The sequence below is a fragment of the Arachis ipaensis genome, chromosome B01 (genome assembly GCF_000816755.2).
Source record: "Arachis ipaensis cultivar K30076 chromosome B01, Araip1.1, whole genome shotgun sequence".
NCBI lineage: Eukaryota > Viridiplantae > Streptophyta > Magnoliopsida > Fabales > Fabaceae > Arachis > Arachis ipaensis.
The window spans coordinates 39053018-39079363 of NC_029785.2; the positions used below are offsets into that span (position 1 = coordinate 39053018).

General features: G+C 34.9%; 2 protein-coding genes across 3 annotated transcripts; one reads left to right on the plus strand and one right to left on the minus strand.

The window, feature by feature from the left end:
• LOC107629133 (V-type proton ATPase subunit D) lies at nt 1-3633 on the plus strand (the record flags this gene model as incomplete). Of its 2 annotated transcripts, none has more annotated exon segments than XM_021120274.1 (3): nt 1-609; nt 1271-1383; nt 2455-3633. In XM_021120274.1, a coding segment is annotated over 1 exon segment (789 nt). In that variant the 3' UTR covers nt 3271-3633.
• Nucleotides 21775-23139, minus strand: LOC107605763 (UDP-glycosyltransferase 84B2-like). Its single transcript, XM_016307735.1, has one exon. The coding sequence runs from the start codon at nt 23137-23139 to the stop codon at nt 21775-21777; it is 1365 nt and encodes a 454-aa protein (XP_016163221.1).

A 26346-nucleotide genomic window follows, 5' to 3' on the forward strand; every position in this document is an offset into this window, starting at 1 on the left:
ATGGCTGGAGAGAGGATAGCACCGCGAGCACAGACAGTGGCGATCTTCGCGAGCAGAGGTGACGAACTGACGAACTACGACGACACTGCGAGTCCGGCGACGGCAACGGTTGATGGTGAGTGCTCCGCGGAGCTTGGGGCTGCTAGGGTTTCTCCTTGAGGATGCAGAGACGAGCCTTGGGTACCGGGTGCTGGCCTGCTGGTTGTGGGCGGGTTGTGGCAGCATGGTTCAGAAAACCAGGCCCGGCCGGTCAGATCGGGCCGAGATCCGGCCGGTTCAACTGAAACGACGTCGTTTGTAGCTTATAAAAAAAGAGCTACCTTCTCCAATCTGCTTCCAGCCCCTTCGCCCATCCCCTTCCGCTTCTCCAATCTGCTTCCTTCTCAAAAGACTAGCCTCCAATCAGAACCCTAGCCTCCATCGCCGCCGCCCGTCCGTCGCATTGAGGAGCTTCTTTCTCCGTCCTGTCGGCTTCTCCAATTGTCTAAGTCTTCGTCTTTTACCCTGTTCGCTCTCAGCAACTTCGTCTTCGTCTTCTCCAATCGTCTTCCGCTTCCTCTCGAGGTCAACTGCTCTTCGCCATACTCTTCCAAACTTCTCAGATCAAAGGTCAGTGCTTTGAAGATATCGTTATTGAATGTGTTTTGTGTTTTGAAGATATTGTTCTTCGTCATACTCTGCAGGTGATTATGATTTTGTGTTGTTTTTATGTGCTCTGTTCAGTACTCTGCTGTGCTGCTGTTTTGTGGGTTATGATTATTTTGTATAGTGATGTGCTACTTTGTGTTTTGTGATTAATTGTGCTTGGATTGTGAGTTTGTGGCTGCATTTCTGGAGTTATGTGTAGTTAGAGAATTAGCGCCAATTGCTTGATTAATTAATCACATGAAACACTAATTAGAATGATTTTTTTCAGTTGAAGCCTTGAAGACGTGAATGTCATAAACAATGTCATTTTATTCTACTGTGATGTTCGTGAACATTGTAGATTTAAACTGCTAAGCAACAACTTGCTTTCTGATTTTGTTATAATTTATTCTGATTTGTTAGGTTACAAGATTCTAATTTCTGAATTCTGATATATGGATGCTGCTCGATATGATCATGTTTTAGGAATCAATATTAATTAAATTAATTCTTAATTCAGTGTTCAGTATATGAGATTCACAGTTCAAATTGTACGTGCTTTCAGTTGGAAAAGAACGATAAATCTATTTTGATGCCCAAAACCATGGTAATGACATGAATTTATTTTTGCTTCCTGCTACAGATGATTGATGATCAAGATCTGGGTTTCTTTGCCAATTTCCTTGGCATCTTCATCTTTGTACTGGTTAGCTCACCATTTTGTTATGGCTGATCCAAAGTATGAAGGGAACTAGGGTACTGTGTGGTTGTGATTTTCATGTTGTAGACTTAGCTATTTTTCTAATGGAAGTTAAGTTGATATAGATAGGAACGTCATTTTGACCATGTGATGTGAGTTTACTGCTATATCATATCAAAGACTTCATTAACACTAGATGAATTTGCTAGATGAATATTTTGTTCAAAAACCACTTTGAATGATTATTGATTAGCCCTGCTCACTCTTGCTGTGCTCGTTCTTCTCTGCTCACTGCTAGTACTCAATTTCACTACATCGTTGTGCTTTTTGTGCTCATTGTTTTTAATTCAATGAAGGAATAGATGAACTGAATTAACTCAATTAACTGGATGAGCAGATGATAGAATATTTGTTATTGGTTTGGTTAATTCAATGATTTTTTTTCTGTGACTATCTTAATGAGTTTAATAGTGATATAATGACTAATGAATGATAAATGTTAATCATTGATGAGATCAAAGGTTATATTAGATTCATTGACACTAGATGAATTTGCTGGATGAATATTTTGTTCAGAAACCACTTTGAATGATTATTGATTAGCTTTGCTCACTGCTGCTGTGCTCGTTCTTCTTTGCTCACTGCTAGTACTCTGAATTTCACTACATTGTTGTGCTTTTTGTTTTTAATTCAATGAAGGAATAGATGAACTGAATTAACTTAATTAATTAGATGAGCAAATGATCAAATATGTGTTATTGGTTTGGTTAATTCAATGGATATTAGACTATAATTATGTTTTAGTGTATTTGTTTATAATTTATTTATTATTTTATTATAAAACGGTTTTTTTGGCTAGACCACGGTTGAACTGGTTGGACTAGTGAACCAGTGACTAGAATGGTTCAATGACTGGTCCGGTTTTGAGAACCTTGGTAATGAGACAAGCACCTTTATGAGTTTAAATGTTTTCATGATTTGACACTGGAAATGAAAATATAATTGTCTACTCTTTCTATAATAGATGTAGGATATTGAACTTAGTGAGAATAGATTTACATTTACCGATGATCGGTCAAACGAAATTGAAATGCTTGTTTATTTGTGTGGTTTGTGTTTGGGATCAGAAATTGTTAGGGTAGAAAGAAAGAAAGATGTCGGGGCAAACACAGCGTCTGAATGTTGTCCCCACGGTGACGATGCTGGGAGTGGTTAAGGCTCGTTTGGTTGGAGCCACACGTGGTCACGCTCTCCTAAAGAAGAAGAGTGATGCACTTACTGTGCAGTTCAGGCAGATCCTGAAGAAGATTGTGTCTACCAAGGAATCAATGGGTGACATCATGAAGACCTCTTCTTTTGCACTGACCGAGGCAAAGTACGTTGCTGGTGACAACATCAAGCATGTTGTGCTCGAGAATGTTCGAGAGGCCTCCCTCAAGGTCCAGTCCCGGCAGGAGAATGTAGCTGGCGTTAAGCTTCCCAAGTTCAAGTACACCAATGATGGCGAGGTTAACAAGAATGACCTCACTGGATTGGCCCGGGGTGGACAGCAGGTGCAGCAGTGCCGAGCTGCTTACATCAAGGCAATTGAGGTCCTTGTGGAGCTTGCCTCTCTTCAGACATCCTTCCTCACACTCGACGAGGCAATCAAGACTACAAATCGGAGGGTTAATGCCCTTGAGAATGTGGTGAAGCCTAGGTTGGAGAATACCATTAGTTACATTAAGGGAGAGTTGGATGAGCTAGAAAGGGAGGATTTCTTTAGGTTGAAGAAGATCCAAGGATATAAGAAGAGGGAAATCGAGAAGCAGATGCAATCTGCCAAGATGTTCGCTGAGGAACAGGTTGCTGAGAAGCTTGCATTGCAAAGAGGTATTTCGCTGAATAATGCTCAAAACATTTTGTCTGCAGTGGCACAGAAAGATGAGGATATCATTTTCTGAGCGTAGAGCATTGGTTTTGTTTGGTTTTCATTGTTCTGAATATAAACTTGCTCTGTTGTCGTGTGCTGCCGCCGCATCTTCCGGTGAGAAACTTCCATACAATTGTTTAGATGATAGTGTTCTGTACCATGAATAAAGGAGCTTGGTTTATGTTCAATTATTTGTTTGTTATTTATGAACACCATTTATATCATATTCAGAGGTATAATAAAGGAGCTTGGTATATGTTCCAGTTCAATTATTTGTTTGTTATTTATGAACACCATTTATATCATATTCAGAGGTATCGAGACAATCAGCACTTCAAAGTATGGTTCTTCTAGTATCTTATGAATTTTAGCTATGTTGTGATTAGCTTTGACTTCTCATTCAAAAGTATGGTACATGCTATATTTGTTGTAGCTGAAGCATGATTTATGGAACATGTGGAAGAGCAAATTTATATTTATTAGGACTTATATCTTGTGATGCTGATTGCATTAATTTAGTCTTCCAATTACACTTTCCTTGCATCTAAATTGTATTTGGAGCTTATTAGCTGTATTTCACATTATTGTCTAGTCCATTCCACCTTGAGGATAGGCTCTGCTGTTAATTTTTGTATCAGAAGTATTTTACTTGTGTCAAGACCTCATTTGGCATTTTGTATATTTTGAGGTGGTAAAAAAGGCTGAGTAATGCACTTCAGGACAGGAAAGCAAAAAAAAAAATTGGTTTTACGGATCTTGAGTCTTATTAAGTTTTTATTTGTTCATTTTAATGATAATCCTCCACTAGATGCTCCTTTTTTTCAATGCTAGTTGCTTAGTTAGCGGCCAAGAGTTACTGCATAAACTTAAGTTGTATGCAGAAAACTTATATGTGCATAAAATTGGAGGAAGAAACTGAATGAAAATGTTAGTTGAAGACTAAATCTCTATTACCAGCATTTTAATGGTATGGAATGTTGGACTGCGTTTGGAGGGGAGACTGAGATTGGAAGACAGAGACCGAGCGATTGAGACTGAATTAAGTTTCTGTATTGTATTTGGTGTAAAATGTACTGAACTGTATAAATAAATATGGAGATTGAGGGTTATTAAAGTTTCAGTTTCTGTTTTCAAAATTTTAGTCTTCTGCATCTCTATTTTTTGGAGGTATTGAAGAGACTAAAATTTTGGAGATGAAAACTGAAAATGTTTCAGTCTTTGACCACCAAACATAATACTGGGTCTTAGTTTTTCAGTCTCAGTTCCCTTAACCAAACGTTACCTTGGTGACAGGAATCCACAATAAGTAAGCATTTTAAAAGAAAGTGTAGTTCTGCTGAAACTTGACATTGAATATTGCATGTCATATATAGTGTGTGCCATTATGCGAAGGGAAAGAAGGTGCATTATCTGTTAGCACCTTAATTCAAACATTTTCCTGCTTCCTTGTTTCAGCAATGTACAAGTTTTGCAAATTAGGCTACATTTTGATTACTTTTATACTCATAAATTCAATTTCGTTTAGACTGAAGCAATCAAATTCATATGCAGATTCTGTGAGATTCTGAGTATTGCTTGGCCCATCATTTTACATTATCAATTTCGTTATTTTGTGAATTTTGTTTCACCGGTTTAATTCAACCCAAATTTGAGCATCCATTAAGTTACATGGTATGCTTTTGGACGTTTATTAAGTTATATTAGTTTATTCCTGACAACTAAAATAGTCAAGTTAACCCATTGGATTTTCTAGACAAAAAGGTCGGCTGTATTCTCAATTTTTTTTAAGGAATAATCTAGTTTTATTAACAACTAAATCAAAGTATTGTTTTATATGAACTAAAGCAATGCAAATATTTTAATATAAGAATTCATAGCGAGGTTCTTACACCTGAAACATACCAGCTTTCTGTATAAATAAATTAAGAAAGAATCTAAGCATGGTAACATTAACTCCAACGTAAATAATGAATCCAGAAAAATAGACTAACCACTTGAAAGTAGGGAGAAAATGTTTAAATGCAATACTTAATTAAAATTATGAAATACTTGAAGCCATGACTTTTGTTTTTTTTTTTCATTTGTCAATGATTATCAATATTTACAAAGAAGATCACGCTAAAATTAAATGAGATATTTTGACAAGAAAAAAATAGAAGCAAAATATCACTAACAATTTTGATAATTTATGGCTGTGATTATTCATGCAAGCAATATAACAATTACAAATAATTATTTGAGTCATAATACATGTAAACCTTATGATAAAGTAATCACAAAGCAAAACCATATCATCAAAGTAAAAATGCATCCACACACAAATAACATTTTATATATAAATTTTAAATTATTATCTCTTTAGCAAAATTTTTATTTTCACTCTTCTAGATTATTCTATGACTTTTTACAGTCTTCTAGAACATTCTAGGGTATTTTGGGACTTTCTAGGACATTTTAGAACGTTTCAAAATCATCCAGAGCATTCTCAAACACTCCAGAAAATTATACAAACACCGTTAAATTTAATCTTTTAAAATTTATTGTGACATTCTCCCTTACCTAATGCGTAGACGTCCTTGTCGCGTTTTGTATATGATAGTGCTCTAGGTGTTCTTGGAATTGTCACAGATCTTCACAAGCTTTCCAGCTAGTTTCGGTTACCGAGAGTCAATTCCACTTGATCAAGTAGTGGATACTTAGTGGTACTCCTCTTCGTTGCACGATGCGATTAGCTAAGATCTCTTCAATTTTTTTTATCAAATGATCTAGCCACCACAGGCGGAGTACGACTTGAGTCACCTCTATTCGACTCCTTTTGGTCTTCATGACATGGTTTAAGAATACTCACATGAAAGACCGGGTGGATCTTCATGGAGGGAGGAAGTTGTACTTTGTAAGCAACCTCCCTAACACGTCCAATGATCTCAAATGGCCATTCGTATTTGCGGATTAAGCTCTTATGAACCTTGCGAAAGGCTTTGAATTGTTGTGGAAGAAGTTCAATCATTACCTTGTTTCCCACTTGATGGCTTGCATGCCTCCTCTTCTTATCTGTCCATTTTTTCATCCTCTTTGCAGCTTTGTCGAGGTAAGAATGAGCGATATCTACTTGTTCTTCCCATGACTTAATCATATGATAAAATCTAGCCTCCAGGGCTCTTTCCTAAATAAGAGAAAGAAAGAGAGTGTGGTGTAAGCGGCTGTTGTCCGATCACAATTTCGAATGGACTCTTCCTTGTAGACTTGCTTCTTTGCAGATTGTATGAGAACTGAGCAATGTCTAGGAGTTTTGTCCAATCTTTTTTATTAGTGCTTACAAAATGCCTCAAGTAACACTTGAGTAAGGCATTCACTCTCTTAGTCTGCCCATCGGTTCGAGGATGAAAGCTTGTTGAAAAATAAAGCTCCGACCCAAGGAGTTTGAACAGCTCTGTCCATAGTCGTCCTGTGAAGCGTAGATCTCGATCACCAATGATACTCTTAGGCAATCCCGAGTACTTCACCACATTCTTGAAGAATAGTCGTGCTGCTTCCTCTGTAATGCAGTCAATAGGGGGAGGTATAAAGATAGCATACTTCAAAAATCGATCCACTATCACAAGAATAGGTCCAAACCCTCAGACTTCAATAACGCAAAGATGAAATATAAAGACACACTTTTTCACAGTCACTCTGGCGGCGGCAAAGGTTCCAACAATTTACTTGGTGTCTTATTTTCAATCTTATCTTGTTGGCCACAAGACATGTCTTCACATAACTCTCCACTTCATCCATCATTTGAGGCCAAAATAACTACCAAGGTCCTTCGTTGGTCTTGATGACCAGTCAATTTGGTATCGTGACATTCCTTCACTTGGTGATATCCTGACCTCAAATTCAGCTTTCTAAGTGATCGATAGTCAATGCATAGTCTCAACGAACCATCATGCTTCTTTTGGAACAAGACTGGTGTGCAATAAGGTGTCTTCGATGAATGGATGAATCCAGCATCTAGCAAATCTTTGAGTTGCTTTTTCAAACTCCTCAAGTTCTGGCGGTGCCATCCTTTAAGGTGCTGAGGCAAACGGCTTTACTCATGACTCTAATTCAATCTTGTGGTCCTCCTTCCTCCTAGGTGGTACTTTTGGCAATCCGGGAGGCATCACATCTTTATTTTCTTTAAGAACTCCCTTGATTTTAGGAGGAACTTCTCTTTCAGATGTTAACTCCTCTTGTAATAGAACCAAATATATAATCTCTCCCTTCTTGAACCATTTCTTGAGTTGCATAGCAAAAAGTATTGGTAGTCCTCCAGCTTTAGAGACTGTAGGGACCATGCATGGAGACCCTTTCTCCATGACGCATACTATATCGTAGTATGACATAGGTATTATATTTTTCTTCCTTTGCAAATTGAGCCTAATGACTATTTTGAAATTATCTATGGTTACTACTGAGAAATCCACAAGACCCTTCCAAGAACCAAGAGTCATCTCAACCCCTTTTGCTACTCCCTTAAAAGATTCACCCTTGGTCACGGATTTGAACCAGCCATTCTTTTCGGTGATCTTCAACCCAAGCTTCTTTACTTTATCAGGCGTGATGAAGTTATGTATAGCACCAGTGTTGATCATAGCCATGTCGGATTTTTCATTGATAAAGACTTTGACATACATCAAGCCTTTCTTTTCTGCGGTACTTGCCTCTTTACCCTTTACAACATTCATGAGTTTAATGGATCCAACACACTCAATTACTTGAGATTGAGCCTCTCGTTCCTTGGCGATAGATGACAGAGTCCCTAGATTGGAACAATCTTTTTGTTTAGTGTGGCCCCTAAAACACAAAGCATCCTCTTTTGGGTATGAAAGCCTTCTTCTTTTCCTTGTACTCTTTCTTTGAAGAGTATTTTTTCCTTCTTGGTTGATAAACTCTTTCTCTTGTCTCTCCTACCTTTAGTAGAACTAGGCTTCGAGGAAAGCTTGGATTTAGAGACTCCCCTATGATATTCAGTGAGTGATTCGGCCACCACAATGGCCTTATCAACATCCTTAACATTTATTCTTTGTAGTTCTTGCTTTGCCCAAGGTTAGAGTCCATCAATGAAGAAAAACAATGCATCCTCTGATGCTAAGTTGGGATTTGAATCATGAGAGTAGTGAACTCCTTTATGTAGTCGCTAATCATACTCTTATGCTTCAACTCCCTCAACTTCTTCCTTGCTTCATAGACCACATTCTCAGGGAAGAATTGTCTTTTCAACTCACTTTTGAAATTTTTCTATGTGGCTATGTTGTAAGTACCCTTCTTCATATCTATGTATTTTCTCCTCCACCACAAAGTAGCATTATCAGAAAGGTAGAGAGTTGCAGTGCGTACCTCTATTGCTTTTTCGACCACCCCTTGGCCTTTAAAGTACCTCTCCCTTTGCCATAGGAAGTTCTCCACCTCTCGAGCGTCCCTCATGCCCTTGAACTCTTTTGGTTTTGGGAGATCAATCTTTGTTGTCTCCCTTATAATGGTTGGTCAAGATTTTGCCTCCTCGAACCAAACTCGAACTTCCTCAAATAGTTTCAAGAAATTCTCAAGGTTTTCTTCTATTTGGATCATGCTTTCTTTGAAAGTATCTAGTTCTCCTAACACGTGAGTCTCGAGGGTCTCCTTGTCATGTTCTATCCTTTAGAAGCGCTCATCCATAGAGGATAGAACATTCTCCAATATAGAAACTCTCTCTTCTAAAAAGTTAGAGTCCTTACCTCTAGGCTCACTTGAAGAACGAGAATAGCATCCATTTTTCTTTGAGACTCAACATGCTTCATGGTTACACTAGAAGTCATACCCACAAACCACTTGTGCTCCCTTTCGAACCTTGCTCTGATTTCAAATTTCTCCCACCTTTAGTAGAACTAGGCTTCGAGGAAAGCTTGGATTTAGAGACTCCCCTATGATATTCAGTGAGTGATTCGGCCACCACAATGGCCTTATCAACATCCTTAACATTTATTCTTTGTAGTTCTTGCTTTGCCCAAGGTTAGAGTCCATCAATGAAGAAAAACAATGCATCCTCTGATGCTAAGTTGGGATTTGAATCATGAGAGTAGTGAACTCCTTTATGTAGTCGCTAATCATACTCTTATGCTTCAACTCCCTCAACTTCTTCCTTGCTTCATAGACCACATTCTCAGGGAAGAATTGTCTTTTCAACTCACTTTTGAAATTTTTCTATGTGGCTATGTTGTAAGTACCCTTCTTCATATCTATGTATTTTCTCCTCCACCACAAAGTAGCATTATCAGAAAGGTAGAGAGTTGCAGTGCGTACCTCTATTGCTTTTTCGACCACCCCTTGGCCTTTAAAGTACCTCTCCCTTTGCCATAGGAAGTTCTCCACCTCTCGAGCGTCCCTCATGCCCTTGAACTCTTTTGGTTTTGGGAGATCAATCTTTGTTGTCTCCCTTATAATGGTTGGTCAAGATTTTGCCTCCTCGAACCAAACTCGAACTTCCTCAAATAGTTTCAAGAAATTCTCAAGGTTTTCTTCTATTTGGATCATGCTTTCTTTGAAAGTATCTAGTTCTCCTAACACGTGAGTCTCGAGGGTCTCCTTGTCATGTTCTATCCTTTGGAAGCGCTCATCCATAGAGGATAGAACATTCTCCAATATAGAAACTCTCTCTTCTAAAAAGTTAGAGTCCTTACCTCTAGGCTCACTTGAAGAACGAGAATAGCATCCATTTTTCTTTGAGACTCAACATGCTTCATGGTTACACTAGAAGTCATACCCACAAACCACTTGTGCTCCCTTTCGAACCTTGCTCTGATTTCAAATTGTCACAGTATTGGACACACTCCAACACTACCGTGTCGGCACTCGAACTTACTTAACCTCTTGAGTTAAGACCAAATCAGCCTAACCATCAGTATTTAGCAAGAAAGCTAAGAACACAAGAGAAATGAAGTTTTGGTGGAAAAAAACACTTTATTACTCAAGTGTTTGTTACAAATGACTCACACCCCCAAACTCTAACTTTTATTCCTATTTATAGCCATCCACTTCCTCAATGGATGGTTAGGTTAAATCTAATTAACAATTTAGATTGATCATTTAGAACATTTACTACAAATACGATTCTACCATATTTCTCTAAATATTTTTAGATTATTCCATACTATGTTTTTTTTTCTTCTAACGTTGAATTCCAATCTTTCTTTCTATAGAAATTATTTTGAATATGAGAAAAAAGGAGTGTTTTTGTTAAATATTGGTCTTTGAGGTGCTTTACAAGAATGGGGAGCTGTCAAAATAACGTTGAAAATACACAACCTGCAAGATAACTTTATAGCAGAGTTTCGAAGCAGTTTTAGCAGAGATTCACAGACGAGATTCGCCACATGTCGAGCAACCGTTTAACACGCATGTTGCGTGATGTTTTAGCAGAGATTTTGCACAGATTTTCAAGACAACTTTAGCAGAGATTTGAGGTAGGACAATGACACGTGGTTGCATCCTAAGCAACACGCATGTTACGTGATTCCACATGGCTGCTCCTCAGAAACACGTAGGTCGCATGTTGACCGTGCAGCGCAACGTCCGTAAGCCACGTAGTGGCCTCCCAGCAGCACGCAGGTCGCGTGTTGGATGCTGCTTCCCGAGGTGTCTCCATACCGGGGACAAGCCATGAACTGGAAAGTGGGATGGAGTAAATGGCCGAGGAGGTTAGGGGGTATAAAAGGCCTAAGAGGTTGTGTTTGTTGGGAATAAGTAGTATGATCACAATACAATCAATTATGTGTCAAATAATTTGTTATTGTTATTATATTAAAATGTTAATATAACAAGGTCCTTGATTAAATTTAGGGATTTATCATTGTGATATTGATCATAATATTGAGAGATAAATCTTTTATAATTTAATCTAAATTGTTCTTGGTCAAATAATATATATTATTTCTAAATTCATTTTAAGAATACATGTTTAGATTAAGGCTAGACATGCTAATACGTAATGGTATTTAGGTGTATCTAAGTATGTTTGACGAAAAATTTTTAATGTGGACACAAATAACACGTGTATCGGACGAGTGTTGATAAGTATCATGTTTAAAATATGTCTGATATGCAAATACAGAAAGTATTCGTGCTTCGTAGATTTCAATTTTAAAATATTTTTAAAATATTTTGGTGAAGTTAAACTGATGAAAGAATAATGATAAAAAAAATTTATCGATTAAATTTGAACCCCATAATTAAATATCATCATTAAAACTACATTTAATTTTATATAAAAATAATATTTTAATTAATTATTATTTTATTTATTTCTTTAGTTTTTATCGTTTTTTATTTTAGATAGGGATCCAACTCATTAAAGCGAAGAGAATCATCATGATTCACGAGTTTTGCAAATTCCAATCATAAAAAGTCTGAAAAATTATTTTACGAAAAATCGAGTTATTGCATTTTGTGTTTTTTCCTTCATTCTATGTGTTTGATGAGGTGTCTCACTTAGTTATGGAGTAAGTTTTTATTTTTGACCTAAATTGGGAATTTAATAATTTTAAGTTACTAATGTCTGAATTAATTGATAATTTAAAATTATTAATTAACCTTATTTTTATTAGCGCTAATTTCTTACTAAATTCAATAAATAAATTAGTTATGACTTGTGAATTATGTTTAATTAAACTTAATTAATTGTCATTAATTTGTAGATGTTGATAAATTGGATTTACTATTTGTAATTATCATATTGTGCTTAATAAAAGGATAGTGATATTTAACCCTTAATTCTTGTCAACATCATTTAGAATTTGAATTTATTCTTTTTTTAATTTTTGGTTGTTCACGATTTTTTTTTAATTTGAAGACTAAGGATTAATCCGTCGCGGATTTGAGCTCCATTTAAGGACTTGCTGCTGGTCAATGGGTTGTTGCATGTCCAAGGTGGAATTCAAATTTCTGATATTTATTTAAACGGACGAATAAGTTGATCACTTGACCAATTTAAATTTGTTTTCTAGTTAATTATTTTAATTACTTTTAATTTAATTTTTTTTTGTCATTAAGATATTGCATGACACTTTAATTTCTTACTATTTAGATTCTCATTAATTGCAATTAAATCCGTAAATCTTTTATAACCAATGATTATGTATTATATTGGGATTCCAAAAGAGGTTGACCGAGAAATAAAACTTTTAGTTATTATTTTAAATTGTGATATCATTTAAGCTAAACTTTAATAGTATTAAATTCTAGAACTATCTACATTGAACTTAAACTTTTTAATCTTAAAAATTTATAAACTTTAGCCTCATCAACCATCAAGTGACAGTAGTAAAGAATAACCAAGAACCAAAAAGAATATCAAAAGTATATCATAACACACATGGATCCATGTATATTTTGACTTTTGTTTTAGTTATATTATAATCATATAGTTCAAGATCCTCCACTCAATAATTAGAAATAATTTTTGAATTGATTATAGAATGCAAAACTAATACTTAATTCCAAACGACTAACTAGGACCAATTTTTTTATATTAAAAAAAAGAAAAGAAAAAGAAGTAGCAGCTAGCTTCACAAGAAATGCTAGCTATCATATGTGCACCAATTTTTAACTAAAATTTTGTAAAATAAGGGCGTACAAATTGTTCCACTTATTCATTTTTTTAAAACTTTTATTTCATTATTCATGCAATTGTACAAATGCTTCTCATGCCTACATATAACACCTACCAATACTGAAATACCATTATTTAACTTTATTTTAGTACAAGGTTGTTATTTATCTCTAAAAAGACTAATATCACCAAATGGAACAATGTTTCAACATCACAACCAGCTTAATTAATTCATTAATTGTGGGTTTTATTTCATAATTTCATTGATAAACTGGCCTATGTTATTGTCAGCACTACCCCCTTCTTGTGATGCCTTTCTTGCCAACATTTTCATCTCTGATGCGTTATTCTTTATCTTTCTAGCATTGGGCCCATCCGTGACTTCCCAAATGCACCTTTCAAACTCTTGAGCACTAACAACACAATCTTCCCCACACTTGATTCTAACCCCATTTCCAAATACATTAGTTATAAGCATAGCATTTGTAGGATGGTCAGAAAAATATGGAAGACAAACAACTGGCACCCCAGCAACGATAGTCTCCATAATGGAGCTAAACCCACCATGACTCACAAAGCATGCCACAGAAGGATGCCTCAAAACCCTCTCTTGATTGCACCATTTCACCACCAAACCCATTCCATGCAAAACTAATACTTAATTCCAAACGACTAACTAGGACCAATTTTTTTATATTAAAAAGGGTAAAGTACTAAATTGGTCCCTAGGTTTGGGCGTAATTCTGTTTTGGTTCTTAAGGTTTAAAGTGTTCTATTTGAATCTAAAAAAATTTCATTTAGTATCAATTTAGTCCCACAATGAGGTCAAAATTAAATAATTAACAAAATGTCCTACATAACAACAGTTCAAGAACAAAATCGATAATCTAGAGAACAAGTACAAGCTTCAGAGGTACAAAATCAACCATTGATGCATCAATACATTTATTTATCATTTTCTTTAGTTTTATAGAAAATATTTTATTTATATTATAAAAAAATAATAAATAAATGTATTGATGTATCAATGGTTGATTTTATGTCTCTGGAGCTTGTACTTGTTCTTCCCATAACTTAATCATATGATAAACTCTAGCCTCCAGGGCTCTTTCCTGAATAAGAGAAAGAAAGAGAGTGTGGTGTAAGCGGCTGTTGTCCGATCACAATTTCGAATGGACTCTTCCTTGTAGACTTGCTTCTTTGCAAATTGTATGAGAACTGAGCAATGTCTAGGAGTTTTGTCCAATCTTTTTTATTAGTGCTTACAAAATGCCTCAAGTAACACTTGAGTAAGGCATTCACTCTCTTAGTTTGTCCATCGGTTCGAGGATGAAAGCTTGTTGAAAAATAAAGCTCCGACCCAAGGAGTTTGAACAGCTTTGTCCATAGTCGTCCTGTGAAGCGTAGATCTCGATCACCAATGATACTCTTAGGCAATCCCGAGTACTTCACCACATTCTTGAAGAATAGTCGTGCTGCTTCCTCTGTAATGCAGTCAATAGGGGGAGTATAAAGATAGCATACTTCAAAAATCGATCCACTATCACAAGAATAGGTCTAAACCCTCGGACTTCAATAACGCAAAGATGAAATATAAAGATACACTTTTTCACAGTCACTCTGGCGGCGGCAAAGGTTCCAACAATTTACTTGGTGTCTTATTTTCAATCTTATCTTGTTGGCCACAAGACATGTCTTCACATAACTCTCCACTTCATCCATCATTTGAGGCCAAAATAACTACCAAGGTCCTTCGTTGGTCTTGATGACCAGTCAATTTGGTATCGTGACATTCCTTCACTTGGTGATATCCTGACCTCAAATTCAGCTTTCTAAGTGATCGATAGTCAATGCATAGTCTCAACGAACCATCATGCTTCTTTTGGAACAAGACTGGTGTGCAATAAGGTGTCTTCGATGAATGGATGAATCCAGCATCTAGCAAATCTTTGAGTTGTTTTTTCAAACTCCTCAAGTTCTGGCGGTGCCATCCTTTAAGGTGCTGAGGCAAACGGCTTTACTCATGACTCTAATTCAATCTTGTGGTCCTCCTTCCTCCTAGGTGGTACTTTTGGCAATCCGGGAGGCATCACATCTTTATTTTCTTTAAGAACTCCCTTGATTTTAGGAGGAACTTCTCTTTCAGATGTTAACTCCTCTTGTAATAGAACCAAATATATAATCTCTCCCTTCTTGAACCATTTCTTGAGTTGCATAGCAAAAAGTATTGGTAGTCCTCCAGCTTTAGAGACTGTAGGGACCATGCATGGAGACCCTTTCTCCATGACGCATACTATATCGTAGTATGACATAGGTATTATATTTTTCTTCCTTTGCAAATTGAGCCTAATGACTATTTTGAAATTATCTATGGTTACTACTGAGAAATCCACAAGACCCTTCCAAGAACCAAGAGTCATCTCAACCCCTTTTGCTACTCCCTTAAAAGATTCACCCTTGGTCACGGATTTGAACCAGCCATTCTTTTCGGTGATCTTCAACCCAAGCTTCTTTACTTTATCAGGCGTGATGAAGTTATGTATAGCACCAGTGTTGATCATAGCCATGTCGGATTTTTCATTGATAAAGACTTTGACATACATCAAGCCTTTCTTTTCTGCGGTACTTGCCTCTTTGCCCTTTATAACATTCATGAGTTGAATGGATCCAACACACTCAATTACTTGAGATTGAGCCTCTCGTTCCTTGGCGATAGATGACAGAGTCCCTAGATTGGAACAATCTTTTGTTTAGTGTGGCCTCTTAAACACAAAGCATCCTCTTTTGGGTATGAAAGCCTTCTTCTTTTCCTTGTACTCTTTCTTTGAAGAGTATTTTTTCCTTCTTGGTTGATAAACTCTTTCTCTTGTCTCTCCTACCTTTAGTAGAACTAGGCTTCGAGGAAAGCTTGGATTTAGAGACTCCCCTATGATATTCAGTGAGTGATTTTGCCACCACAATGGCCTTATCGATATCCTTAACATTTATTCTTTGTAGTTCTTGCTTTGCCCAAGGTTGGAGTCCATCAATGAAGAAAAACAATGCATCCTCTGATGCTAAGTTGGGGATTTGAAGCATGAGAGTAGTGAACTCCTTTATGTAGTCGCTAATCATACTCTTATGCTTCAACTCCCTCAACTTCTTCCTTGCTTCATAGACCACATTCTCAGGGAAGAATTGTCTTTTCAACTCACTTTTGAAATTTTTCTATGTGGCTATGTTGTAAGTACCCTTCTTCATATCTATGTATTTTCTCCTCCACCACAAAGTAGCATTATCAGAAAGGTAGAGAGTTGCAGTGCGTACCTCTATTGCTTTTTCGACCACCCCTTGGCCTTTAAAGTACCTCTCCCTTTGCCATAGGAAGTTCTCCACCTCTCGAGCGTCCCTCATGCCCTTGAACTCTTTTGGTTTTGGGAGATCAATCTTTGTTGTCTCCCTTATAATGGTTGGTCAAGATTTTGCCTCCTCGAACCAAACTCAAACTTCCTCAAATAGTTTCAAGGAATTCTCAAGGTTTTCTTCTATTTGGATCATGCTTTCTTTGAAAGTATCTAGTTCTCCTAACACGTGAGTCTCGAGAGTCTCCTTGTCATGTTCTATCCTTTAGAAGCGCTCATCCATAGAGGATAGAACATTCTCCAATATAGAAACTCTCTCTTCTAAAAAGTTAGAGTCCTTACCTCTAGGCTCACTTGAAGAACGAGAATAGCATCCATTTTTCTTTGAGACTCAACATGCTTCATGGTTACACTAGAAGTCATACCCACAAACCACTTGTGCTCCCTTTCGAACCTTGCTCTGATTTCAAATTGTCACAGTATTGGACACACTCCAACACTATCGTGTCGGCACTCGAACTTACTTAACCTCTTGAGTTAAGACCAAATCAGCCTAACCATCAGTATTTAGCAAGAAAGCTAAGAACACAAGAGAAATGAAGTTTTGGTGGAAAAAATACTTTATTACTCAAGTGTTTGTTACAAATGACTCACACCCCCAAACTCTAACTTTTATTCCTATTTATAGCCATCCACTTCCTCAATGGATGGTTAGGTTAAATCTAATTAACGGTTTAGATTGATCATTTAGAACATTTACTACAAATACGATTCTACCATATTTCTCTAAATATTTTTAGATTATTCCATACTATTATTCATACTTTTATATACATTCATACTCTTCTAGATTATTTTATGACCTTCTAGAATTTTTTAGAATTTTTTAAGATATTCTGGGACCTTTTAGAATATTCTAGAATGTTCCAAAACTATTTAGAGCATTCTCAAACACTCTAAAAAATTATATAAACACTATTAAATTTAATCTTCTAAAATTTATCGTGACATATGATCGACTTATTTAAGAGCCAAGGAAGAAGGTTTTGGTCATGTGATGGGGATTGAATAATAACTAGAAAAGTGAAAGTTTGACCGAGTTGCCTTAAGGAAAATAGAAGAGATGTTATGTGATTATATTAAGAAAAATTTTTTTTCTTCTAATGTTGAATTCCAATCTTTCTTTCTATAGAAATTATTTTGAATATGGGAAAAAAGGAGTGTTTTTGTTAAATATTGGTCTTTGAGGTGCTTTACAGGAATGGGGAGCTGTCAAAATAACGCTGAAAATACACAACCTGCGAGATAACTTTATAGAAGAGATTCGAAGCAGTTTTAGCAGAGATTCACAGACGAGATTCACCACATGTCGAGCAACCGTTTAACACACATGTTGCGTGATGTTTTAGCAGAGATTCTGCACAGATTTTTAAGACAACTTTAGCAGAAATTCGAGGTAGGACAATGACACGTGGCTGCATCCTAAGCAACACGCATGTTACGTGATTCCACATGGCTGCTCCTCAGAAACACGTAGGTCGCATGTTGACCGTGCAGCGCAACGTCCGTAAGCCACGTAGTGGCCTCCCAGCAGCACGCAGGTCGCGTGTTGGATGCTGCTTCCCGAGGTGTCTCCATACCGGGGACAAGCCATGAACTGGAAAGTGGGATGGAGTAAATGGCCGAGGAGGTTAGGGGGTATAAAAGGGCTAAGAGGTTGTGTTTGTTGGGAATAAGTAGTATGATCACAATACAATCAATCATGTGTCAAATAATTTGTTATTGTTATTATATTAAAATGTTAATATAACAAGGTCCTTGATTAAATTTAGGGATTTATCATTGTGATATTGATCATAATATTGAGAGATAAATCTTTTATAATTTAATCTAAATTGTTCTTGGTCAAAGGATTATCAAAAAGGACATTAATATATATATATATATATATGGTGCATATAGAGATATCACTATTGAACTGACTCACTTTGAGAATTCCTAATGGTTATAATTACTGCATATTTGTCAATAGTATAAGATGAACATAGTAATAGAGTTTCCTTTGACCTGCGACTGTCATAGTAATTAATAATGTATTTATTATACTTTGATTCCGGACACCTAATACCCTAGGGTGCTAGTTGAATGGATATTGGGTATGATTTAAATACTTGTAGAATTAATGATTAGTCAATAAGGAATCCGTCAACTCTCGATAAAGAGTTTGAACTCTATGATTATAATGACTGATGAGATGAATAAAACCTTGACTAAGGAGATTGAATGATTGAAGAAATGAGTTTCTTACGTCATTCATAGTTCATTATAATAATGGTAACAAGTTAGAGTTTGACAATTAAACCATACTTTAAGGGTAACCAAGAGTTGAAAAGATGGAAGGAATTATACTTTGTTCTTCTTAAATTCTTAGTAAAAATATATTACTTCATACTATCGGGTCGTTGAGGAGTTGCTAGACGCCAACCTTGATTAGTAAATTGAGTATGAGTTACTACCCGATTAGTATTGAACCTATGGGGTCACACACTAACGAGTGTTCTAACTTTTGCTATAGAATTATTTAATTATTATTTTGATTTGATCAAATAAATAATTATATTAATTCAAATAGAATATTATTGTATTCTTTGCTAGCATCAAGAATATAATAATAGCATGATAATTGAGAATATTAAATGAGATTTGAGAATAATTAGTTATTCTATTTCTAAATTTGAATTCTAAGTTTGGATGAGATCCTAACTGATTATGTTTCAAATTGTTATGATATGATTCAAAAATTTAAAATATTCAAGTTTAAAATAATAAGATATGATTCAAATTTGAATTAGATTCAAATTTAAAATCAGTAACAAATCTCATAGTATATATATGTATGCCAAGAGTCGAGGAAATAGAATAGAATAATAAGAGTTTTATTCCTTTACATCTACACATATAAACGTATGTGAGCCTAATTCTTGGAGAAGAATTTTATGGCGTGCAAAGAGTTGCAAGAGATTTCTCAATTTAGATCAGATATCCATTGGTCAAGGAGTTGACAGTAAAGGTTGGTCTCGGTGTGGATACGTACGTATAGCACCTTCGTACCATCGAAGGAGAAAGTGATTTTTACTAGCGTACACAGATATTTAAATCTGATCTATATATTGTTTATTTAAATAAAATTTAAGTACAAAATAGATTTTTAGGATTACTTTCTTTTCTTCCGCTGCGTGTTATAAACACATGGTAATCCTTCAGTGTTTTGTTACATTGTGTGAGTGAGGGTTGGCAAAGGGAGGGGCTAAGGGTTTCGTGTGATTGAGGAAGGAGTGGGGTTTATTTCTGTGTGAGTGAAGGTTGGGTGGTGAAGTGAGTATTGGGTGGCGAAGGGTTTTGGAGAGGGTTGAGTGCAAGGTTAAATGTTACTTTTGGAGAGTGAGTGAGTAAGTTGGTTTACACTGAAAGTGATTCTAGTACGTTTATAATGGTACATGATTATACGTTTCTGGAAGATCATATTATCAACTATTTGAGACATCGTGATTACATAAGTTTGTTATTTCTATTAATATGAATGTGTAATTTAATTAATATGTTGTGACATTTCGAAAATAAAATGATTATATTGATTTTGTGATTTTTTGGAAATTAATTATATTAAGTTTCGAATTTTATATAATTATTTTATGTTGTAATGTTAATTAATTTAGTTGTAATATGTATTTTGATTTTCTTGTATTCAGGCTAACATGAATATTCTACCCCGTAAGCTTGATCTGTCAGAACAGTGGCACCCGGCAGTTGAACAGGTTTTACGGGCAACTGGATTTTATCATGTATCGAGAGTGAGTCAGATCAGAGGGCATTTTGACTTGTTATCTGCCCTTGTAGAAAGGTAGAGACCAGAGACTCATTCCTTCATATATCTGAGTGTTGTGTGGATGTTACCACGTGGCAATCACACAGGGTGCGTGTTGCTTGAATGTGCGTCACGTGTTCATTTCGCATGTTGTATGCTGAATCAGCACATTATCTATGTGTTGTATTGCATTCTCTGCAATGTCCACTCATATGTATATCCACCAAAAAACTCTATTTTCAAATATTACTCAATTATTTTTTTCATATTGAAATTATTTAGTCTTCTTTCTATCTTTATTTCTTTTTTTTTGTTTTTATGCCAAGTCACCAAGTATGTGATATGATTAGAATAAAAGGGTATATATAATGATGAGAAATGGAGGAAGGAACGCTCATGCACTTTGGGGTGATAAGGATAGTGTGTGAGAATTATCTCATCTTTCCTTATTTTCTTTTCTTAAGTCATATAGTAATAAGAGAAATGATGATGATATAAGGGAAGGTTCATGCATCCAAGATGACAGTAAAAGCTTTGGTATTTATCCTTTCTTTTTTTTTTCCAAGGCAAAATTTTAACATGTGTGAAAATAAAAGAAAGAGCGAGAGAATGTAGGAACAGGAGAGAGATAAGGGTGAAATACATGGTATTTTTCTTTCTTTCATATTAATTTAACATGTGATATATTAATAATAATTTTGATGTTAAGATTAGGAAAGAAAGAGGGGATGAACATATGAAATGGATGAGATAAAAAAAATTTGTGGTCAAAATTGATTCTTAGAAGATAATTTCTAAAAATGGTAATTATTTAATTATTTATTTTTATTTTATCAGATTAAATAAATAATTATATAAGTATATATGATATTAATATTAATAATATATATTATTTCTAAATTCATTTTAAGAATACATGTTAAGATTAAGTCTAGACATGCTAATACGTAATGATATTTAGGTGTATTTAAGTATGTTTGACAAAAAATTTTTAATTTGGACACAAATAATACGTGTGTCGGACGAGTGTTGATAAATGTCATGTCTAAAATATGTCTGACATGCAGACACAGAAAGTATTCGTGCTTCGTAGATTTCAACTTTAAAATATTTTTAAAATATTTTGGTGAAGTTAAACTGATGAGAGAATAATGATAAAAAAATTTTATTGATTAAATTTAAACCCCATAATTAAATATCATCATTAAAACTACATTTAATTTTATATAAAAATAATATTTTAAGATCCATGTATATTTTGACTTTTGTTTTAGTTATATTATAATCATATAGTTCAAGATCCTCCACTCAATAATTAGAAATAATTTTTGAATTGATTATAGAATGCAAAACTAATACTTAATTCCAAACGACTAACTAGGACCAATTTTTTTATATTAAAAAAAAGAAAAGAAAAAGAAGTAGCAGCTAGCTTCACAAGAAATGCTAGCTATCATATGTGCACCAATTTTTAACTAAAATTTTGTAAAATAAGGGCGTACAAATTGTTCCACTTATTCATTTTTTTAAAACTTTTATTTCATTATTCATGCAATTGTACAAATGCTTCTCATGCCTACATATAACACCTACCAATACTGAAATACCATTATTTAACTTTATTTTAGTACAAGGTTGTTATTTATCTCTAAAAAGACTAATATCACCAAATGGAACAATGTTTCAACATCACAACCAGCTTAATTAATTCATTAATTGTGGGTTTTATTTCATAATTTCATTGATAAACTGGCCTATGTTATTGTCAGCACTACCCCCTTCTTGTGATGCCTTTCTTGCCAACATTTTCATCTCTGATGCGTTATTCTTTATCTTTCTAGCATTGGGCCCATCCGTGACTTCCCAAATGCACCTTTCAAACTCTTGAGCACTAACAACACAATCTTCCCCACACTTGATTCTAACCCCATTTCCAAATACATTAGTTATAAGCATAGCATTTGTAGGATGGTCAGAAAAATATGGAAGACAAACAACTGGCACCCCAGCAACGATAGTCTCCATAATGGAGCTAAACCCACCATGACTCACAAAGCATGCCACAGAAGGATGCCTCAAAACCCTCTCTTGATTGCACCATTTCACCACCAAACCCATTCCTTTTGTGTCTTGTAGAAACTCAGGTGGTAATTCTTCAACACAATCTTTCTTGGATGGGTTAAGCACCCACAAGAATGGTTTGTTGATGTTCTTCAAAGCCATAGCTAAGTTATGTATTTCTTTCTTGGACAACACAACCAAGCTTCCAAATGACACATATATAACAGAGGTAGATGGCTTATTATCTAGCCATTCTATGCAGGAATCTTCAGCATACCACATATGCACGTTACCATTATCATCATTAGTTTCCTTTTTTCCCAACAAAAATGGTGAAACAAGTGGCCCGATCGTGTAAAAAGGGGTTAGCGAAGCTATGGACTTCACTACCTCTTCCTCGATCTCATAAATAGAGATCCCTATGACCCATTTCACCTTGTCAAATGATTTGAATAAATCTATCAAAACTTTTCTCAATATTTCAGGGGTATTAGGAAGCATAAAGGAATGAACATCTCTGACCTCAAAACTTGTTGGCAATCCTGGTATGTGCACATTCTCATTAAGGTCCTCCACCGGGAACACATTAATGCCCTTGAAGTAGCGATAACAAATGGAAAACACGGAAGAAGATCCAATCCAAAGTAGCGCACAAGGAATTCCATGCTCAACACCAATATTTGTAGCCCAGTGGAAGACTCCACTGATAATCATACAAGAATATTCTCGAGTTTTAGTGAGAGTAGAGATGAGACTAGATAGATTCTTGGAGCCTTTTGTTTCAAGAGAATTGATTACTTCCTCTCGATCGATACGATCATTATCAAGGCTAAGGCCATCAGAGAAAAACTCAAAGCTGATGTTTGAGCTTTGTGAATTTGGGATTCTTAGGATGTTGTCACGTGCTTCTTCTGTGGTGACAATGGTAACATGATGAACGCCCTTTGAAATAAGGCGCTTGGCAACTTTCAAAACAACCATGATATGGCTTGGTAAGGCTAATGAAAGCACAATAACATTCATTCCCATGTCTTATGTTGGAAATTTCTCTTTGTAACTTGAAGGTGTTATTATCTAGCGATTATGTTCTTGGAGATGGTGTTTGGGCAATGGAGTAATATATAAACAAGAAAATGGTCATTTGAAAATTTGTTCCACAATTGGATATTACTGACATTACACCTATCGTCATCAAACCATACCATTTATGTTAACGTAAAGAATATTCTTCAGTTCACAATATTTAGCATAATAGATAAAGTTTTTAAAATCAATATAAGCGCTACTTTTAAGATTTGTGGATACTACCATCAAGATTTTATAATCGTTTTCATATGAAAATATTTCTTTTATTATTAGATCATAAATTGTATGGTTTAATTTTGATGTGTTACAAAAGTATTTTTTTTTTAAAGTGTGGCTAAACAAACAAAATACACTTTTAACATAAAAATCTTCATAAAAAATTATTTTTAGCATCTTCATTTGAATAAATGCCTATATTTATACTTATATGGTAAAGGATCTATATTATGCAATTATTCCTTGACATCATTAAATAGGAATGTTTTCCTTTATTGTGAGATATGAATGTGCCTCAAATTAAATAAAAAATCGGAGGAGATATGCATGGATCTAAAACAAGAAGTCCATTAATAATGTAATTATTCGTTGCTATCTCCTCATTGTTTAATACGGTAATTTTGTTTAATTCAATAATAAACATTTATAATATATATTTTTATTAAATAATTGCACTTTAGTGAATAGTTAATAAAAACCACATCAATAATAAAAGTCAGTCATACTACTAAAAAAATTATTTTTAGTGGGCATTTATTTTATTTTTAACAGCAAAAAAATAGCCACTAATATATTTACCGGCAATTAGGTATTAACCGTCTTATATTTTGTAGCTAAAAAATTTTAGCGGCAATTATATCTTTGCCAGTAAAAACTTTTTTAATGGCCCTAAAAGTTATAATTTTTTTTTGCTGTCGATAAAGACCTTTTTAATGGTCGTTAAAAGTTATAACTTTTTATGGTCATTTTCTCGATAATTTATATAACCATTGAAAATAATTCGAATATTATAATGTTATTCACTTTTAGTTGTCATTGTTATTGCCGCTAAATTTTTAAGTCATTTTTTAATTATATTATATTTATTTTTATTAGAGCTAACAATTTATTTTTTTTTTTAAATCTCAAATTATTATTTAAGACAATTATTATTATTTGTGCATAAAATAAATATGCTAAAATTAATTAGTACAAAATGAAATATTTTATTAAACATAATATCACTTTATGCATATCTAATTTAAGAAGTAGATTTTAAAATGTAGAAAATTGAAATAGTAATATTCAAGAAAATGTCATGTGATTGTAAAGCTACAATAAGATGTGATTGTATATAATATTTAAGTTCTAAGCACTAGTATTTACAATGTTACTAAAACCTATCATACTTTTAGAGAAGAATGAATGTTTGGGACAGTGAATCTTGAGTTTGGAGAGATCAATGTGATGAATGTCTATGGTTTCGAAGATGTTCATGTGCTCAGGGAAATTAAACCTTGTTATTCTAATTTTAAAGTTTGCAAATCTTTGTCCACGACGAATCTAAATTAACCGATTTCCGATGTCTCGATTCTTCGGTTTCTCTTTATATAATTAACTAACCGTCACTGTTTTGATCGATTGATTAATCAAAGAGGTTAAGCTTAAAATTCTGATTCAATTTTTTAATGAAAAAATATAATTTTCGAAAATTGTCCTAATATGAATTATATGTCACGTATTTAAAAATAGAGTAATAAAAAATCATGTATTGTGTCACACACTTAGAAAATTCACTACATTTAATTGATTCAGAAAGTTATGTGAAAGAGTTTTCAAGCACGATTTGAAAAACAATTCTTTTGAATCAGTTAACAAACCCAAAATGGGATTAGCACACCTGTCGATATTACTAATATTTTATTGATGAAGAACGAAATACTCAATCATAAACAGATTAATGTAAAGCTTTAAAATAAAAGAAAACTTAGATAAATAAACCATCAAAACATGAATAGAGCTGCTAACCCTTTGGTAAAGGTTTAGTTATTCATGCTTGGTGCAGAAACAAAGATGAAAGTGTTACGGAGGGGTCCTCTTTTGTGAATCCAATTCACTTATTTATACCTAGGATTTTTAATTCAAAATTCAAACCTAATCTTATCTTAATCAGAATGATTAAGATAATCCCTAATCAATTCAAATCTTAAAATTTAAAACAGAATCAAATTCAAAACTAATTAATTACAAAATCTTCTCTAATATTCAATTTGAAATCATATCTTTGACACTGAGCCTTGGACGACGATTGCTGGAGAATGCACTGGGCTAGCCTTTTTTATCAGGGTGTGGAACGCTGGTTTCACTGCGTGGCACGTCCCCTTGAACTATGGGTCAGGGCGTGGCATGCCTTGCACAACGTGGCACGCCTCAATGCTGAGAATGGACTTGCGTGTATGTACAAGGCGTGTGCGTACGCAAGTTGGGCTTGGCTCCTTATGCGTGGCACGCCTCTCCTTGAATGTGGCACACCTTTGCTTGTGATTGTTATAGGGTGTGGCATGCTCCACTAATGAAAATAGACTTGTGCGTATGCACACCCTGAGATTGTTCCTTAGAGCATGGCTCACCTTACATAGCATGGCACGCTTTCTTGCGCTTGGCAAGTCTTCAATTTTGGGTGATCATAGGGCGTGACACACCCTGCATGGCGTGGCACGCCCTGCATGGCGTGGCACGCCTTCTTCAAATTATTGGGCTTGTGCATACGCACAAGGCATGTGCGTACACATGCAACAAAAATCACTCCTTGATTGGTGTGTGCGTTCCTCTGTGTGCGTGCACACACCTCCTGCTTCCTCACAAATTCTGCTTTGTTACTCCTTTGATTATTCTTTTTTTGTTGCTTGATTTACCTTTCTTTTGATCATAAATTCTTGAAAATGCTTAGCAAATACCTTAATAGCACAAGATGCTTAAACATGACAAGATTAGAAGATAAAAATATAATTAAACTTAAGAAATAATGAATTAAAGACAGAAAAATAACTTAAGATGCGAATGCATCACAACACCAAATTTAAAACTTTGCTTGTCCCCCACCAAACAGAAAAGGAAGAATTGAAGTAATGAAGAAGAATTGAATCTCTTTAAAACTCATGCCCCTCGTGATAA